General features: G+C 62.2%; 1 protein-coding gene across 1 annotated transcript; it reads right to left on the bottom strand.

Moving 5' to 3' along the window:
• Positions 1 to 1,571: 1,571 nt before the first annotated feature.
• LOC309603492 (major vault protein-like) lies at positions 1,572 to 18,690 on the bottom strand (the record flags this gene model as incomplete). Its single annotated transcript, XM_082338325.1, is given in 19 exon segments — positions 1,572 to 1,613; positions 1,615 to 1,707; positions 2,078 to 2,266; positions 2,355 to 2,481; positions 2,588 to 2,704; positions 3,001 to 3,212; positions 3,471 to 3,609; positions 4,015 to 4,212; positions 6,465 to 6,715; positions 7,768 to 7,926; positions 8,104 to 8,229; positions 8,922 to 9,158; positions 9,844 to 9,938; positions 10,772 to 10,903; positions 10,965 to 11,088; positions 11,865 to 12,047; positions 12,049 to 12,061; positions 12,418 to 12,672; positions 18,492 to 18,690. Coding segments are annotated over 18 exon segments (2,556 nt in total). The 5' UTR covers positions 12,537 to 12,672; positions 18,492 to 18,690.
• Between the last annotated feature and the right edge of the window lie 457 nt (positions 18,691 to 19,147).

Below are 19,147 nucleotides of genomic sequence, written 5' to 3' on the forward strand. Positions count from 1 at the left end.
CAAGTATGGGGAAGAACAGAACAGGTGGAAAACAAAGTCTCTGTGCATGAAACATATGGCCAAAAGCAAATATGGGCTGGGCTTGGCCAGTAGCAGAGGGAGCCTTTAGCTTCCAAACCAGTAGTTTTCTGTCCTTGGATAGAGACAAATTCTTGGCTAGCAAGAATACTTTTCATTTTCAAGTCAGCTGTAAGAGAAATTTCAACTGCCTAGAATCTTAAGAACGCCAGCTCTTGTAATGAACATTACAGATCACGGTCCACAGGCATTTCTTAGAATCCTAACAATCATTTACATTGGAAAAGACCTTGAAGATCGAGTCCAGCCGTTGACCCAGCGCTGCCAAGGCCACCACTAAACCATGGCCCCAAGCACCACATCTCCCCGGCTTTTAGATACCCCCAGGGATGGGGACTCGGCCCCTGCCCTGGGCAGCCTGTGCCAGGGCCCGACAGCCCTTTCGGGGAAGAAGTTTTTCCTAAAATCCAACCCAAACCTGCCCTGGCGCAGCTTGAGGCCGTTCCCTCTCGTCCCATCGCTTGTTCCTGGGGAGCAGAGACCGACCCCCCCGGCTCCAGCCTATTTTCAGGCCGTTGCAGAGAGCGAGGAGGGCTCCCCTCAGCCTCCTCTTCTCCAGGCTGAGCCCCCCCAGCTCCCCCAGCCGCTCCTCCCCAGCCTTGTGCTCCAGCCCCTGCCCCAGCCTCGCTGCCCTGCTCTGGCCACGCTCCAGCCCCTCCATGGCCGCCTTGGGGTGCGGGGCCCGGCGCTGAGCACAGCATTCGAGGGGCGGCCTCCCCAGTGCCCAGCACAGGGGCACCATCCCTGCCCTGCTCCTGCTGGCCACACTGTTCCTGATACAAGCCAGGGTGCCATTGGCCCTCTTGGCCACCTGGGCACACTGCTGGCTCATGTTCAGCAGCTGTCGACCAACACCCCCAGGTCCTTTTCCCCGTCTCCGCATCCCGGAGGAGGGCGGGGGCCTGGCAGCAGGCGGGAACGCAAATCAGGGACTCGAAGGAAGCCCGGGAAAAGGCTCAGCCCCGCGGTGCAGATCCGACGGCCCCGGTGATGGGTGAGCGGCAGCGCGGACGGCTCGCGGGGTGCCAGGGACGCGTGAGGCAGCGTCGCAGCACACGGGGTGGGTGGGGAGGGGAGGCCCTGGAGGACTGGGTGAGGGGGGAGCAGGGGGAATGGAAGGATGAAAAGGTGCCGGCGCACAAAACTCTGCCCTAGCCAGTCCTGCCGGGCCGCCTTCCTAACGAGCCCTGGCATCATCTGTGACATCACGCCGTCCCCAACTGCTGACCTCACAGTTCCCGACACCCCCAGGGCAATGACGGTGCTGCCCTCGTCGCTGACGTCACAGCCCCCACAGTGCCCCGCCCCGTGAGCGCGGGGTTGTTCGCGGTCACGCCACTGCAGTTCCGAGCACTGCCGCCTCTGACGTCGCTGCGTCGCTATGACGTCACACCAGCCGGCAGACACCACCGCTGCCACCTGCTCTGTTTATTGGGCTGGTTCCGACCACTCCGGAGGCGGGGGGTCTCGGGGAGTGTGGGATGCTGGAGTCCTCAGGGGGCGGGGCCTCGGGGGGTGGGGCTATCTGGGGGCGGGGCCAAGCCCACGGGCGGTGGCGAAGAGGTTGAGGGGGGCGGTGCCATCGGTGATGAGAGTGGACTGCAGCCCCAGGCCCTGCAGCAGCTTCACCTGGGGGCGGGCATGGTGCTGACCATGCCTCCTGGCAGGCCACGCCCCTCATGGCAAACCCCACCCCTTTGCCCCCTCGGGCCACACCCTCCCAAGAGAAGCTCCACCCTCCTGAAGACCCCACCCCCTGAAGACCACACCCCCTGCCAGCAGTCCAGAGGGTGCCCCGCCCAGCAAAGCCCCACCCACTCCACAGAGACCCCACCCCCAGCCAAGGCTCCACCCCTTCCAGGTGGCCATGCCTCCTTCAGGCACCACCCCCTCCAGGTAGCTCCACCCCCTGCCCACCCACCACACAGAGCCTTTCCCCCTCCTCCACCCCAGAGGCCCTGCCCCCAGAGGCCACGCCCCCAGAGGCCACACCCCTCACCTGCAGCTCGGGCCCCGCCCGGGCGATGTCCCGGATGGTTTCGGGCCCCAGGGCGGCCGCCACCTCCCGCACCTGCGAGGCCTCCACTTTCGCCAGCGCCTGGGCCCGCGCTGCCTCCACCTCCCCCCGCTCCCACTGCACCCGCAGCTCCTGGGCCTGCACCTGTTCCAGTCGCGACAGCTCCGCCTCCTGTCGGGGGACGGAAGGTCAGCGTCGGGACGCGCCCTGCCCCGCCCTGGGGCGTGGCTCGCCGGGGGCCCCGCCCTTCCCCACGCACTGTCTCGATGGTGATGGCCTTGGCCTTCAGCTTGGCCTGGAGGATGATGGCTTCGCCCTCGATGCGGGTGGCCTCCGCCCGGGCCTGCGCCTCTGCCCGCGCCACCCCCGTGCTCTCCACCGCCGGGCTGAAGAAGAGGAGGGGGGAGGGAGGAGGAAGCCGAGTCATGCGCCCCGCCCCGGCGCCCCCTGGGAAGGCGGGCGACCCCAGTGCGTGCTGGGAAGATGGCCGACCTGAGGACCTCCAGCTCCAGCAGCTCCCTGCGTGCCCGCTCGGCCTCCACCTGATCCAGGTGCCGTTGGCGCTCCAGACGTCCCCGGGCCTCCTGCGCCAACTGCTCCACCTCGTGCCTGGGGATGGGGGACAGAGGGGCGAGGATGAGGGGGACGTTGGGGACGCGGCGGGGAAACAGGGGACGTGGGGGGACACGGTTAGTACGGGGAGCACGGCAGGGGACATCTGGGGACATGGGGGGAGGGAGGAAAGCACCAGAGGACACGGGGGGACTTAGGGGGTAGGTGGGACGTGGCGGGGCGCGGGGGACAGGGAGGGACATTTGGGGACATGAGGGACACCGAGACCTGGCAGCATCCAGGTGGGAGGGGAGGCGGGAGGGAGGGGAGGTGAGGCGGGGGGACGTGGGAACCTGGCGGCGGCCTCCTGGGAGTTGGTGGCGATCTCGATGGCCAGCTGGACGCTGCACTGCAGGGCGTCGCGGGTGCGCTGGTCCACGGGTTCCATGCTATGGATGTCGACGCTCGTCACCACCAGCCCATTGAGGGCGAAGCAGACCTGCTGACACAGCCGCCCGCCGTCGTCGAAGCCGAAGACGGACGAGCAGATGAGACGATTGGAGTTCTGGGGACACGCAGGGACACGTGAGATGCTTGGGGACATCGGGGATGGCAGGGACATGGCAGGGAGGGGGAGCACGCGGGGCTTCATCAAACCCAAACGTGGCTGAGGTCAACCTTGTTGAGTTCTTGGGACACTGGGGAGTCACGGGGACATCGGGGCCACCCACGGTGACACGGAGGGCGGCACCGGTGGCGGCCGTGGGTGAGGTGGGTGAAGGCGGGGACACGGTGGGGGGAAGGGGACGCGGCTGAGCGAGACCTTGTGGAAGTCGTCGAAGGTGACGGCGGCCACGGCGCCGCGCACATGGGAGGCCAGGGCCTTGCAGGCATCGCCCATGAAGCTGGGGATGTTGAAGAGGCGCCCCAGGGCCTTGGGGTCTCCCAGCACCTTGAAATGCCTGCGGGGGGGGAGGGGCGGTTCCGCCCTCAGGCCCCGCCCACCCCGGGCCGCTCCCACCCCAGTCCCACCCACAGCCGCCCCCGCCCCAAGGCCATTTGGCATCTGGCTCCACCTCCCTGCCAAGCCCCGCCTCCTGGCTGTAGGCCACGCCCTCTCCATAGAGGTCCCGCCCCCACAGTGCCCCACCCTGAATACCTAGGCTCCACCCCCAGTGCTGAGGCCACACCCCCTTTCCGAGCCCCACCCACCCCACCCAATTTCGCCCACAAGTCCCCAGCTCCACCCCCAGTTTGACCACAGCCCCACGGCCCAAGTCCTGCCCCGGAGCCCCCTCCCCAAAGCCCTTGCCCCGCCCCAAAAGCCACGCCCATCAAGCCACACACCCCCCCAAAGCCCCGCCCACCAGTTGTAGGCCAGCTGGAGCTGGAGGCGGGCGTGGTCAGCCGTCTCGATGGTGACGATGTCGGTGCAGAAGTAGAGGCCAAGGCGGAGGCAGAGGCTGCAGCAGGCGTGGGGACGCTTGGGGTGGCCAGCCAAGAGGGACAGGACCGTCAGCTGCTCCCCGGGGCCCAGCACCACCAGCTCGGGGCCCAGCACCACCCTGCCAGAGGGCGAGAGCGCGTCAAGGGCACGGGCGACATGCCGAGGACACGCCGAGCACACGCCGAGGACATGCCAAGGACAGGCCGTAGCGCGTCAGAGCCACCCTGCCGGAGTGACGACACGCAGGTACCCAGCAGCGCCTTGTGACGGACCAAGGGCGCCGGTGACGTGCCAAGGACGAAGGGGACAAGACAAGGACGCGCCAAGGAGACGTCACGGAACCACGGGATGCCACGATGAGAGCGTGGCTGCGGTGCAGAGGGACCCCTGAAGGCCATCTTGTCCAGCCCCGCCGTTCAAGCAGGGCCACCAACAGCCAGCGGCCCGTGACCACGTCTAGCGGGGGGTCAGAGATCTCCAGTCCCTTCAGCATCTTTGTGGCCCTTCATTGGACTCTCCAGTACGTCCGTGGCTCTTTTGTACTGGGGAGCGCAGCGCTGGCCATGGCATCCAGGTGGGACCTCACCGGTGCTGAGCTGAGGGGAAGCATCACCTCCATCTGCTGGCCACACTCCTCCTAACGCAGCCTGGGCCACCATTAGCCACCTTGGCAACACTGCTGGCTTGTGGTCACCTTGGTGTCCATCAGGAGGCCCAGGTCTGAGCTGTTCAGCCCCCAGCACATGTTGGTGCCTGGGGTTGTCCCTCCCCAGGGGCAGGATTTTGCACGTCCCCTTGTTGATCTTCATGAGGTTCCTGCCAGCCCATTCCTCCAGCCTGTTGAGGTCCCTCAGGATGGCAGCAGGACTTTCTGGAGTACCAGCCACTCCTTCCAGTTTGGTATCATCTGCAAACTGGCGGAGGGCACACCCTGCCCCGTCATCTGGAGTGTTAATGAAGATGTTAAACAGCACTGGACCCAGTATCGATCCCTGGGGTACACCGCTACTTACTGCCCCCCAACTAGGCCTCGTGCCACCGGTCACCACGCTCTGGGCCTGGCCGCTCGGCCGCTTTTCAGCCCACCTCACTGCTCATCCAGCCCAGACTTCATCAGCGTCTCCGTGAGGATCTTGTGGGAGACAGTGTCGAAGCCTCCCCGAGGTCCCAGCAGGCAACAGCCACTGCTCTCCTCTCGTCTCCAAACCCAGTCGCTTCATCGCAGACGTTTCTCAGGTTGGCCAAGCCCGCCCTCCCCTTGGTGAATCCATGCTGACTTCTCCTGAGGATCCTCCTGTCCTTCACCCGCCTGGAAATGGTTTCCAGGCTGAGCTGCTCCATCACCTTCCCAGGGACGGCGGAGAGGCTGAGCGCCCTGGAGCTCCCCGGGTCCTCCTCCTTGCCCTTCTGGAAGGTGAGGGTGACCTTTCCAGCCTTGGAGCTCCCAGTCGCCAGGATTGAGCAAGGATTATCGAGAGTGGCCTCTCGGTGACATCGGCCGGCTCCTTCAGCACTCGTCGTTGCAGCCCAGCAGGGCTCATGGGCCTATACATTTCCTTACATATTCTTTAAGCTGAACCTCTCCTCCCAAGGGCGCGTCTTCCCCGCTCCCGACTTTCCCTCCGGCCTCTGGAGCCCAGGATCCCTGAGCGCGACTCGCATGGACTGAACCCGAGCACGTGCCGTAACACGAGAGTCCCTGCGCTGTCACTTGCTCCCCAGGGCCCTATGCCACCGACTCTCTCCTCTCGCCGCTCCGGCGTGCGCCAAAACCATGTGAAGGGCGTGGGTCACGTGCCAAGGCCACGGCGGTGCCCACAGCGTCACCTCGCTCCCCGGGGCCCAGCACCACCAGCGCTGGGCCCAGCTGGCCACAGACATGCCAAGGACAGCGGTCACTGGCCAAGGACAATGGTCATGCGCCAAGGACAGCAGCCACACGCCAAGGACAGCGGTCACAGGCCCAGGACAGCGGCCACAGGCCAAGGACACTGGTCACAGGCCAAGGAGAGCGGCCACGCGCCAAGGAGAGCGGCCACACACCAAGGAGAGCGGTCATGCGCCAAGGAGAGCGGCCACGCACCAAGGAGAGCGGTCATGCGCCAAGGAGAGCGGCCACGCACCAAGGAGAGCGGTCATGCGCCAAGGAGAGCGGCCACGCACCAAGGAGAGCGGCCACATGCCAAGGACAGCCGCCACGGGCCAAGATCGCGCTGAGAACCAGCCCAGGGGTCACAGCAACGTCACCCGGTGCCCAGCCCCCCCCCCCCTCCGTGCCCCCTCCATCCCCATCTCTTCCCCCCCAGCCACCTCCTCCTCCATCCCCACTGCGTCCCTCCTCCCCCGCGCCCAGTAACCACGGGCGCTCACCGCGCTCGCCGCTCCCGGTAGTCGTAGACCTGCACGGCAGCGTTGTGGGGGACCTGGTAGGTGACAGCGTGGGTGCAGTCGCATTGGGGGACCCCGAGGTCTGGGCTGGAGGAGGAGTGGCCCCCTATATTGGCGCCGTGGGTGCCTCCCTGGGCTTCGGCCAGCCGTGCCTCCACCGCGGGGGGCAGCTCCTTCTCCCACAGCTCCTCGGCCTCTGTCAGCATGTAGGTCTGGCCCGTCACCACCCGCACCTGCACCCAGAGCCACCTCAGGGCGCCTCCCGGCCGGGACGGCCGCTGCGGGGTCGGGGAACGCCATGGGAGGGGCTTGGGGGGCAACAGGAGCACTGGGAAGGGGTGTGTGGAGGCACTGGGAGAGGTGTAAGGGATACTGGGATGTGGTGGTGGGGTACTGGGAGGGTTTGGAGGAACTGGGATGGGGTTTGGAGGCGCTGGGAGCGGGTATACGGGGTACTGGGAGCACTGGGATGTGGGGGGGGTACTGGGAGGGTTTGGGGGAACTGGGATGGGGTTTGGAGGCACTGGGAGCGGGTATATGGGGTACTGGGAGCACTGGGATGAGGTGTGGGGCATATCTGGGGGCACTGAGAGGGGTTCTGGGAGACTGGGACTGCATTTGGGGGCATGGGGATGAGATGCGTGGAATACTGGGAGCACTGGGGGGGATACTGGGATGGGGTGTATGGTTACTGGGAGCACTGGGAGGGGGTATGGGGGGCACTAAGGGAATGTGGAGCAGTGGAAAGGGGCACAGGAGACTATAGGGGCTTGCATGACGATGGTGGGCTATAGGGATTACGGGGAGTGACTTACGGGAAGCTATAAGGGGCTCTAGTGGGGTTGGGGAGCTATAGGGTTTAGGGGGGAGCTACAGGGGTTAGGGGGGAGGTACAGGGGTCTATGGGGGAGCTACAGGGGTTAGGGGGGAGGTACAGGCGTCTATGGAGGAGCTATAGGGGTTAGGGGGGCAGCTACAGGAGTCTATGGGGGAGCTACAGGGGTCTATGGGGGAGCTATAGGGGTTGGGGGGGAGCTACAGGGGTCTATGGGGGGGCTGCGGGACGCTATAGAGAGCTGTGGGCGAGCCGTAGGGGTTTGGGGGGGCTATAGGTGGTCTATAGAAAGCTCTTGTAGGGGAGCCCTGGAAGCCTATGGGAGCTGTGGGGGAGCTATAGGCAGCCCCCAAGGAGGCTATAAGGGAGCTATAGGGGCCAAGAGGGAGCTCTAGGGGGCTACCAGGAGCTCCAGGGGAGCTATAGGAGCCGCGGCGCCAGGGCGGGCACCTTGCCCGTGCGGATGTCGCGCACGTAGATGCCCTCATTGTCGGCGAGGGGCATGGCCCGGCATCGCTCCAGCACGGCCACCTCGGCCGGCGGCACGTACTCGAGGGGGCCCTGGGCCAGCCAGCGGTCACCCGCCCGCCGCATCACCTCCGTCCCCTCCTGGGAATGCGGGGACTGGCGTCAGCGGCCGGCCTGGGGATGCGGGGACCCCCCCCAGATCCCCCAGGAGTCCCTCACGTAGCCCAACTGTCCCCCAGGGCTCCCAGGTGTCCCCCCCGTGTTGTCCCCTGACCCCACCGGTCATCCCAGTTGCTCCCCGGGTGTCCCCTGGGCCACCTCATCGGTGTCCTTGATGGTCTGGAGCACCTGGAGCAGCCGCCCCTCATCCTCAGAGAGCACGTAGACATCCTGGATGCCAGCCTGGAGCCGCTCACCTGGCTGCAGGAAGAAGGACCTCTCCCCCTGGGGATGCGGGACCGTGTCACCAGCAGGATGGGAAGGTGACAAAGCGGTGGGGACGTGGGGCGGGGGTGTGGGGACACGGGGGGAGACGGGGGAAGGACAGTGGGACATGGTGGGACAGAGGGCAGGGACATGGGTGCGTTAGGGACCCTCGGGGACGTCCCTGGGGGCCACCTTCAAGACCTTCAGGGGTCTACGTGGCCAACTTCTGGTTCCTGGTGGCCACCCATGGGTTCCTATGGGAGCTTAGGGTCCCTCAGCAGGGCATCGGGGCCAACGTTGGTGTCTTGGGGTCCCCAAGACCACCTTTGTGACCACGTTTGGCTACGTCAGGGCCACCCATGGTCCCCACGGCCCCCGGGTCACCTTCGGGACCCTTGGGGACACCTCAGGGCTAAGGTAGAGTCCTTCAGGGGTGCCTTTTGGGGAGACCTCAGAGGGACCCTTGGGGCCACCTTTGAGACTTTTGGGGCCACCTAGGCACACACGAGGTTCCCTCAGAGCGCCCCAAGTGGCCCTGGGGGCCACGCTCAGGTCCTGGGTCTCTCGGGGCACCTCGGGGTCCCCCAGTGACACGACGGTGGTACGTCCCGGTCTTAGGGTTCCTCGGGAGACCCACGGGCAAGCTAAGGCTCCACTCAGTCCCTTGGGGGCCACCTGCGGGTCCCCAGGGGCCACCTTTGGGTGCCCACCTTGATAACGCGCTGCTGGCCCAGCTGGGATTGCCCGTCGGGCCCCACGGGGTCGAGCACCACGCAGTACTGCCGGGGTCCCACCATTGTCACCGTCACCTCGGCCACCACCTCCTCAAACACCTCGGGGATGTACGCTTCGCTCTGGGCCTGGGTCACCAGCCACTCCTCCCCTGTCCGCCACGTCCGGCCCCGCTCGTCCTCGAAGGTCCGCGTCGCCCGCAGGTGCAGGGCTTTCTGCCGGGGGGACGGAGACGCGGCGGGTGAGGGGAGAGGTGAAGCTGGCCCCAGCAGGCCTTGGGCACCCGCAGGCGCAGGGAGAGAGGGTGACGGGACCCCCAAACCCACCCCCGAGGGGCCTCGTCACCCACGAGGGCAGAACCAGTACATGGGACCCCCCCCCCGCAAAGCCACCCTGGGCGTCCTGATCACCCGTGGGTGCAGGACCCCCAAACCTATCCCGGGGGGGGTTCATCACCCATGGGTGCAGCAGGAAAGGCGGGAGGGGGGGGTCATCACCCACTGAGGCAGGGGGAACAGGGACCCCCTCGTCACCCGTGGGTGCAGGGGGAACAGGGACAGCAGGGGCGAAGGGGACGGGACCGCCTCGTCGCCCATGGGTGCAGGGGGAACAGGGACAGCAGGGGCGAAGGGGACGGGACCCCCTCGTCGCCCATGGGCGCAGCGGCCACAGGAACAGGGTGGCTTGTAGGAACCCCCCAGCTGCCCCCCTTGGAGGGTCCTTATCACCCGTGGGCGCAAGGGTGCCCACCGTGGTGGATCAAGGGGCAATGGGGACCCTTCGCCCATCCTGGAGGGCTCCTGTCATCCATGGGTGCGGCGGAATAGGGACAGGGGACCCCCAAACGCAGTCCGGAGGGGCCCGCTCACCCATGGGTGCCAGGGTCAGGGTGCTCAGTACCTTGTCTGTGAGGATGTAGGCATCCACGACGTCAACCACCTCCTCGTAGACGCCGGGCAGGTAGGCACCCACCTGCTTCACCAGCCACTCCTCGCCTGGGAGCAGGGGGATGGGTGCTGGGGGTGCTGGGGGGCTCGGGGGGAACTGGGAGCCCCAGGGGTGCTGGGACCCCAGGGGTCATCGGGGTGCGGGGAGAACCGTGGGGTGCTGAGGGACCTATGGATCTGGAGCATCCTTGGGGGGCGGGGGGTGCTACAGGTGGACCAGCAGCCCTGAGGGTGCCGGGGGGTCCCCAGGGGCAGGTGGGAGGATGTGAAGGGTGCTGGGATGGGGGTCTCGGGGGTTCGGAGAGTCCCAGGGGTGCTGGGGGACAAGATGGGGGCCCAGAGGTACTGCGGGGTGACGGACGGGGGTTATGGGGGTGGGGTGGGAGCAGTGAGGGTCCCAGAGGTGCTGTGGGGTGGGGTTATGGGGTGGGGTGGGGGTCCCAGGGGTGCTGTGGGGTGGGGAGGGGGGTTATGGGGTGGGGCAGGGGTCCCAGGTGTGCTGCGGGGTGACAGAGGGGGGTTATGGGGTGGGGGTCCCAGGGGCGCTGTGGGGTGGGGGTTATGGGGCAGGGGTCCCAGGGGCGCTGTGGGGTGGGGGAGTTATAGGATGGGGCGGGGGTCCCACGGGTGCTGCGGGGTGGGGTGGGTGTCCCCAAGGTGCTGTGGGGTGGGGTTGGTTCCTAGAGGTGCTGCGGGGTGGGGGTTATGGGGTGGGGGTCCCAGGGGCGCTGTGGGATGGGGGTTATGGGGTGGGGGTCCCAGGGGTGCTGCGGGGTGGGGGTTATGGGGCGGGGGTCCCAGGGGTGCTGCGGGGTGGGTCAGGGGTCCCAGGGGCGCTGCGGGGTGCCGGCGGGGGCGCGGGGTGGGGCGGCGGGCGCTACCGGTGACGCAGCGGGCACCGCGGCAGTTGAGGCACTCTTTGCGTGCCTGCAGGCGCACGGCCTGGTTGTGGCTGATGACAGTGGCCTGCAGCGTCTCGGCCACCTCCACCTCCTTGCGAGGGACGTAGGTGCCTGGGGGGCGGCGCCGTCAGCCTGGGATCCCCAAGGGGGAGACGCCCCCGCCCCTGCTCACCGGGGCCCTCAAAGAGCCACTCGTCGCCCGCCACCACCCGCGTCCCGTCCTCGGCCTCGAAGTCGAGCAGGGCCCGCAGGTGCAGGGCGGTGTTGGCCAGCACCACCTGCAGCGGGGTGACACCCTGGCGACACACGGACACAGCGGAGGTGATGCTGCGGGGACACACGGACATGGGGGGTGACGCCCTGGGGACACACGGACACAGGGAGGGGACACACGGACAGGGGGTGACGCCCTGGGGACACACAGACAGGGGGGTGATGCCCCAGGGACACATGGATGCGGAGGGTGATTCCCTGGGGACACACGGACGGGGGGTGACACACTGGGGACACACAGACATAGGGGGTGACACCCTGGGGACACACGGACACAGGGGAGGTGACACACCGGGAACACACGGACAGGGTGTGACGCACCAGGGACACACGGACGCGGGGGAGGTGATGCCCTGGGGCCACACGGACAGGGGGGAGGTGATGCCCTGGAGACACACAGATGGGGGGGGGGGGGGGTGACACCCCAGAGACACACGGGTGGGGGTTGATGCCCTGGGGCCACACGGACGGGGGGAGGTGATGCCCTGGAGACACACAGATGGGGGGGGGGCGGTGACACCCCAGAGACACACGGGTGGGGGTTGATGCCCTGGGGACACACGGACAGGGAGGGTTATGGGGCCCATAGGGGCCAGAGGAGCCACAAGGGCTATAGGTGGCCATGGCAGGCCATGGGGCGGGTTAGGGAGGGGTTATGGGACCCACAGGGGCCGGAGGAGGCACAGGGGCTATAGGGGACCATGGCAGGCTATGGGGTGGGTTACAGAGGGGTCATGGGGCCCACAGGGGCCGGAGGAGCCGTAGGGAGCGGTGGGGCGGCGGCAGGGGCTATAGGTACCTGCTGGATCTCCTCACCGGGGTAGAGGGGGAAGGGCTCGCGGGCCAGGCGCACCTCGAGGTCGGTGTGCCGCAGGCGGGCCTGCCCGGCCGTGTCCACCAGCACGGCCCCCGCCGGGCCCTGCGCCACCGGGTGCAGCACCAGGCAGTAATGGCTGGGCGGCACCACCAGCATGAGCCGCGAGGGCGAACAGCACACTGGGGGTGGCCCGTGGGGTGCCTATAGAGCCCGCCCGCCCCCCAGCCCTATAGTCCCCCCAGGGCCCTACAGAGCCCCCCAACCAACCCCCAGCCCTCTGCGGCCCTATAGAGCCCCCCAACCAACCCCGCCAGCCCTGAACAGCCCTATAGAGCCCCCCCAGGGCCCTACGGAGCCCCTATGGCCCTATAGAGGCCCCCAACCAACCCCGCCAACCCTGAACAGCCCTATAGAGCCCCCCCAGGGCCCTATAGAGTCCCTCAACCACCCCCCCAGCCCTGTACGGCCCTATAGAGCCCCCCCGGGGCCCTATAGCCAGAGACACGCCCCCCCACCCCCACCGCACAGCACCCACCTCTCATGGTCCTGGCGGACGTAGGTGTGGGGCCCGACCTCCACGCGGGTGACGTTGCTGTTGAGGTCCAGCACGTGGACGTAGTGGTAGGGGGGGATGCGGATGACAGGGTCCTCCATGGGGCAGGAGACTTCGCCATGGGGCAGGAGACCTCGCTGTGGGGCAGGAGACCTTCCCGGAGTGTAGGTGAGCTTGCGGTGGGGCAGGAGACCTTGCCATGGGGTGGAGAAGGTTGCCGTGGGGCTGACGAGGTTGCTGTGGGGTGGAGAAGCTCACGGTGGAGGGGCGAAGACTTCACCATGGGGCTCACAGTGCGGGGGGGAGGCCTGGGCATGGGGTGGGAAAAGCTGGCCGTGAGGCAGAGGAGCTCATGGCAGCGTGGGGTGGCCGGGGCCCTGCCGTGGGGTGGGAAAGCTTGCTGTGGGGCAGGCGAGCTTGCTATGGGGCTGGGGGGTAAGGAGGCCTCCCTGTGGGGCAGGAGACCTCCTCACCATGGGGCTGGCGAGATTACCATGGGGCTGGGGGGAAAGGAGACCTCGCCGTGGGGCAGGAGACCACCTTGCCATGGGGCTGGAGACCTCCCTGGGGGGGCTGGAGACCACCTCGCCGTGGGGCTGGGGACCTCACCGTGGGGCAGGACACCTCGCTGTGGGGCAGCAGAGACCAGAAGAGCCCGTGGGCAGACCCAGCCCCGCCACAGGCAGGGCCCGGCCCCTTGGGGCCCTCCCATGGGCCCACATTTACCCCCCCGGGGCTGGATCTGCCCCCCCCCAGGCTGTATTTACCCCCCCCCGGGCTGCGTTTACACCCGCGCTGCCCCGCCCAGGCTGGGATTTCCCAGGCAGGGCCAGGCTCAGCACGGAGCGGCCCCAGGGTCGCCGCGGCGGTGCCGGGGGGCGGGAGGGGACGGAGGGGTCGGTGCTGGTACCGGTACCGGTCCCTGCCCTGGCCCTGGGGAACCGGAGCCCTGGCGGGCGCAGGCCGGGAGTCCCGGGCCCTGGTCGCGTTGCTGGGCAACCGGTGCCGCCATCTTGGCCTCCGCTGCCTGGGGCGCGCTCCCATTGGTGGGCGGGGGGAAGGGGGCGGGGTCAGGGGCGGAGGGGTCAGACAGAGGGATGGAGGGATGGAAGGACAGAGGGACAGGGGGACAGACGGAGGGACAGAGGGAACGTGGAGACCAGTGGCAGGGTTGTGGGGACTGGGGCGGGGGGTGGGGGGGTGGGGTGACGTCCAGGTGGGTACGGGGATGGGGGGATGTGGGGAGGGGGGGATGTGGGGGCACTGGGGGGATGTGAGGAGTGGGGAGATGTGGGGGGACTGGAGGGATGTGGGGGGACTGGGGGGATGGGGGCACTGGGGAAGATCTGGGGACGGGGGAGAGATGTGGGGGCACTGAGGGGGATGTGGGGGCACTGGGGGGATGTGGGATGACTGGGAACGTGGCAGGGGTTCCTCAGCTCCTTTCGGCAATTCTTTAAACGCAAATACAAAAGGAAAAACCTGCTAATAAGCACAACGACTCCAGTCGGTGCCAAGCAACTCCTGCTTGGTACCTTTGGAAAAAGAAGTCTTTAGCGTCAAGCCCTTCAAAACCCGAAATACAATCACAGTCAAGAGCCAGTCCCATCAACATCCCAGCCAATGCAAACGACTGCAACCTAAACCGGATTATTTTATAAAAAAACAGACCCAGCAGGATCTGTTCGGAATGAGTTTCGGCAGGAACAGAGCACAGACCTGTAAGCACCGCTCTTTCTGTGGCTGTGCCCACGTCCATGGTAAATACAAGTAAAAAGACGATGAAGCGACTGCTCATAGAACGCGCAAAAACCCCCAAAGGTGCCCGCGTTGGGTGCAGAACTCCGCAAGCTTGGTCTTCGAGCCCAGAAAGAGCTCGAGTTCAATCCCAAGACCAGGAAAGCATTTGGACTTTCAACAAGAAGCTTTTCTCGGGGCACTCTGAAGAGAAAAGGGTCTTTGGTGAGCTCCTTAAAAGGGAAAGGTTTTAATTTCTAACACTTTCCAAGTGAGGGAGCAGAAGGAAGACGTCCCCTGCCCCACCTGGGCGAAGAACCTCTCCGCTTACAAAGCAAAAGCTGCCTGGGTCGTTCGCACGTCTGCGGGGAAAGGAGGGGACAGGGACGGCTGTAACAAAACCAGCCACACTCTGCCCCGACCCCTCGCGGAGGAGCAGCCGACCATTCCACAGGAGCCGCGCCGAGCTCGTGCAACGCTTTTAATCTCCTCCGACCAGCGCCCTGGAAAGACACGGGCTCAATTTGCCACTGTACTTGAACCAGCGCAATTGCTTCCGCTTCCAACTCGACGGAAGAGACCAGCGGAACGAACCCGAACACGCACTCAGACACGGGGAAAACCCACGCCAGCCTCGGTATCAGTTACCCCGAAATCTTCTTCCTCCGCCATCCGGACAGAGGCCAAGGAGGGGCTTTATTCCGGGGGGGCTGGCACTGGGGCGTGGATTCTTTCTGGTCACGTCCGCTTCCTTTAGAGCAGGCAAAAGCACCAAGAGTTGAAGCCCAATTAACCCACGATGGCCTCCAGAAGCTTCCAAATTGCTGCTTTTTTTTTTTCCAAAATAGTATTTTTAGAGAGATCTTCCAAGCGCTCTTGTGAGAAGCGATTTGCGCGGTCTGCGTTTTGGGAACGGGAATTACGTCGGGAACAGCAGCTGACCGCGGCATGGGATGGCGCGGTGCAAGCGCGACGTAAAACCTCGCGTACCCCCCGCGTCAGCCTCCTCAAGCAACTCCACCCTGGCCTTTCCCTCTGCAAAACGCTGACATCTTTTGGGGCGCGAGTTACACTCGGATGAGGGAAAAAAAACCCTTTTTCAGTTGAAGATTTCCCTTAAGAAAACTTTATTTAGTTCAGGATTATTTACTACGTCTCCTGGTTTGTCAGCAAACCCTCCCGTCTCCCCATCCCGGCAAGGCACAATAAAGCGGCACGGTTTCTCTCCGTCAATCAAACGTAACCCGCCAATCGCCTCCGGAGATGCTGGCACCTCCCGTGACGCGTGCAGGGAAGCAGCAAGCAGAGCATTCCCTGGTTTTGTTTTAAACGTGATGGTGTAAATTGTTTTAGGTGACCTCTTCCCCTCTTCAGGAAACAGAAATGCAAGAATGCGACTTTGAAACAGCCTTCGCCTTCTGTGGGGGAGGCGAAAAATCCACAGCTCCTTTTTCACGAGTAATTGTTCATTTTGGGGGGGAAAACTAGAATCTGGTGGTTGGTTGTGCGTTTGTCGGGAGAGTTTCTTCCAGGTTACACAATTCCCTGCTGTGACATGGCACACTACGATACCTGGGATGGATATCCAGCGTCTGGGATGGACATCCAGCGTCTGGGATGGACATCCAGTGAACCAGGAATTGTTTTTCTACATATCCTAAAGAAGAGAGAATTCCCAATGACAAAAATACGCATGCCCTGATTTCATGGGCCGCTGGTTCAAGTGGTCGGCAGGACACTTCACGACATCTACAACGACGAGCAGCTGGAGACTGGGTGACCAGTGTGAGTTTACAAAGCATTTCAGAAAAGTCTTGATGTTTTCCACAGATTCTTCAAATTCAATAAAAAAATATTCTCTGTTGAGCTCGGAAGAAACAAAAGCAACCATCTAATACCTTCTCTGGTCACCCGTTGAGTCCTCCCGACATTTGCAAAGCCACCAACGCAGTAGGTCAACATTTATTTGATGCAATCGGTCTGTTACAGCCAGGAATCCTGTGAGAGAACAGATCCAAAATTAGAGGTGAGCTTGTTTGGAAAAACGCAGCACAGTTTGGCAGAGTAAATGCAGGAAGATCTCAAAAAGCCGGACGTCGCCTCTCCCAGAACACTGCAAGGTACATGGAATATTCCCAAAAGATCTGGGCACCGCCGCACAGGCAAAGCGGTCGCCATTTCCAGCATTTTAAGGAGTATGCGAATATGAACAACAAACCTGACCCCTCCAGGAAATGCCAGCTGTCAACGCAAAAAGGAACACACAGCCCCAACGGAAAAACAGATCACCAGGATCGAGAGCTCGACCCAACACCTCAATGGAAGAAAATTCAAAACACGGCCCCATCTCCTCGCGCCGGGTTTGAATTTGCGACAGCCGTTTAATTCTGCAGCTTGGAAAAGCTCCGAGGTCGCAAAAACGGGAGTTTCCTGGGTCTCAGAGTAATTCTAGAGCTTAAGCGGGATAGACATCAACTCTAGGTCAGATAATACATGCAACGCTCATCACCGACCGAGGAAGGCAACCCCCTCCGGTCCTACCCAAGGCTTCCAAGCGCGACACGCTTTCCTCCTAAAACAGGGCGCCGCCCTGTTTGCGTCTGACACCGCCAATATATTTCTTCCTTGAAACGGGACTAGAGATACGTTACGCACGCTCTCAAGGCTGGGAGCCCTGGAGCCTTTCGGGTGGTGTTTTTCACCACAGATTGCAGGAGAAAGAAAACGGAAGACGGAGGAGACGGTGGGAAATTTAATCTACAACGGAGAGCGCTACGGTGAACAAATACGACCGAGACCGAGTCCTTTCCCGCGGGGGAAAAGCACGCACCAAATAAATAACCGCTGAGCGGAGCGGTACAATTTTATCATTATACAGGGGAAAAAAGCAGATTTGAGGAAGACAACGTAAGAACCGACAACGACAACGCTTCTTTTGTATAGTCTGATCTGAATTCTCTCAGTGCCAGGAGGCACACAAGGCGCGAACATCGTTCTTCCACTTCGATCGGTCTGCGGCTGCGTGCTCTGGAGCCCCAAGGGCCACAGCGCAGTCTTCTGTTGGTTTTTTCCTCAGGACATGACCGATCCAGTTCCATCTCCTCCTCCTCACTTCATTACTGATTTTCTCCATCTCCGAGTTGATGCTCGTCGTTTCTGCAACTTTTTATTTTTTTTCCGGGAGGAGGTAGTTGGCCTCCTGCCCAACCCCCATGACTTGGAGGGCCAGTGGGTTTTCTGTCAGGGTGGCCTTCCCTTAGGCTGCGTTGGTTCGCGGCACCTTCTTCAATTTTATCCGGTGCACCCTCCAGAGAGGGATCCCCTATCCACCCCCCAGGGGACGCGCCTGCTAGCCGTGCAGCCCCAGCCGAAGGTCTTTTGTATAGTACTAAAGTGTAAATCGACTACACGTAAAAAGTGTATGTACTGCACAAATATATAGCTTATGTAAACATTAAATTATTCTTTAATTCGATATTATCACAGACAGTCATACGTTTCTGCGTATAAATACCTATAAAAGCTTCACGCTTCCTCTGGCCACAGACATCTTTCGCCTCAACCTGCGCCAAGAAGAATTCGCAAACCCCAAGAGGAATCACCTACAAGGTTCCAGTAAAACCTGTAGCTGAGAAATATCTTGAGAAGTCTGCTACAAAATTCATGAAGAATGCAGACAACACCACTGGTAAAGGAACATTAAAAGCACAACGTTCCCAATTCTGATTTTTTTTTTTTTTTTAGAGATGAATCCTGAAGTTTGGCCCATTATTTTTTCATAATGTAATCCCAAATCTGATTTTTCTTTTTTTGAGAGGAATCCTAAAGTTTGGCCCGTTTTTTTTAGTAATGTAATCCGGAATCTGATTTTTCTTGGAGATGAATCCTAAACTTTGGCTCGTTAGATTATTTTTTAGTACTGTAATCCCAAATATATGTATTTTTTTTTTCTGGAGATGAATCCTAAAGTTTTGCCCTTTAGATTACTTTTCGTAATGTAATCCCAAATCTGATTTTTTTTTTGGAGATGAGTCCTAAACTTTGGCCTGTTAGATTATTTTTTAGTATTGTAATCACAGATCTGATTTATTTTTTGGAGATTAGTTCATAAAATTCTGCCCGTTAGATTATTTTTCAGTCATGTACTGACATACTTTTTGCCATTGGTATATCCAACAGCATGTAATGATTATATAAACTATAGATTTACACAGTACATGAACTTTTATGTGTAGTGTGTTTAGTACTGTGCAGTTCCTCAGTCTGCACTCATCGAGATCGTTAACTGCAAGCGGTCATTTCCACCGTTACCCTGTTACCTTCACCTGGCCGTGCCGGGGGTCGACAGGCGATGAGGACGGTGACCTGCGCTGGCACTGACCGCACCGCCGACGTCAGGCGATGAAGGCCAGAATTGCGGCTGCCTTCGCTCACCGCAGCCCTCCCGCAAGATCCGCTGCCGTCCGCCCCCAGGAAAGATCGCTCCTCCTCAAACACGCCGACAGACTGCGCCGCCAGCAGGGCAGGAGTTTAGTTCTGAAACAGAGAAGCATCAAAACAGAGCGATGAAAATGCCTTCGTTAACACTTAGAAATGTTCGTTAACATAAACACCTTAGTTAACACTTACAAATTTGCAGCCTGTCAAATATTTTCCCGCCCCTTAACAACTTAAGACATACTGACCATGCCTGCGTACTGCGTGCACGACGCACGTGCGTGTAAGCACGTATACGCACGTGCGTGTGCATATACCTGCGCAACTACATTTCTTTCCCCCGCTTCTATTTTCTGGTCCAGAAGCATCAAGCTCCATCTCAAGTTCAATACATGCAAGCAATAAGGCACTAATTCGGATCATCGGGAATGACCCTGGCAGCCAAACAAAGACATCAGCACCCCGACGACTCTCAAAAATAACAAGATTACGTTTCGGGGAACTTACTGTCAAGTGTCAAAGCCGCCACAACCTGAAG

The sequence above is a fragment of the Platalea leucorodia genome (assembly GCF_965183815.1).
Source record: "Platalea leucorodia genome assembly, contig: HAP1_HAP1_SCAFFOLD_113, whole genome shotgun sequence".
NCBI lineage: Eukaryota > Metazoa > Chordata > Aves > Pelecaniformes > Threskiornithidae > Platalea > Platalea leucorodia.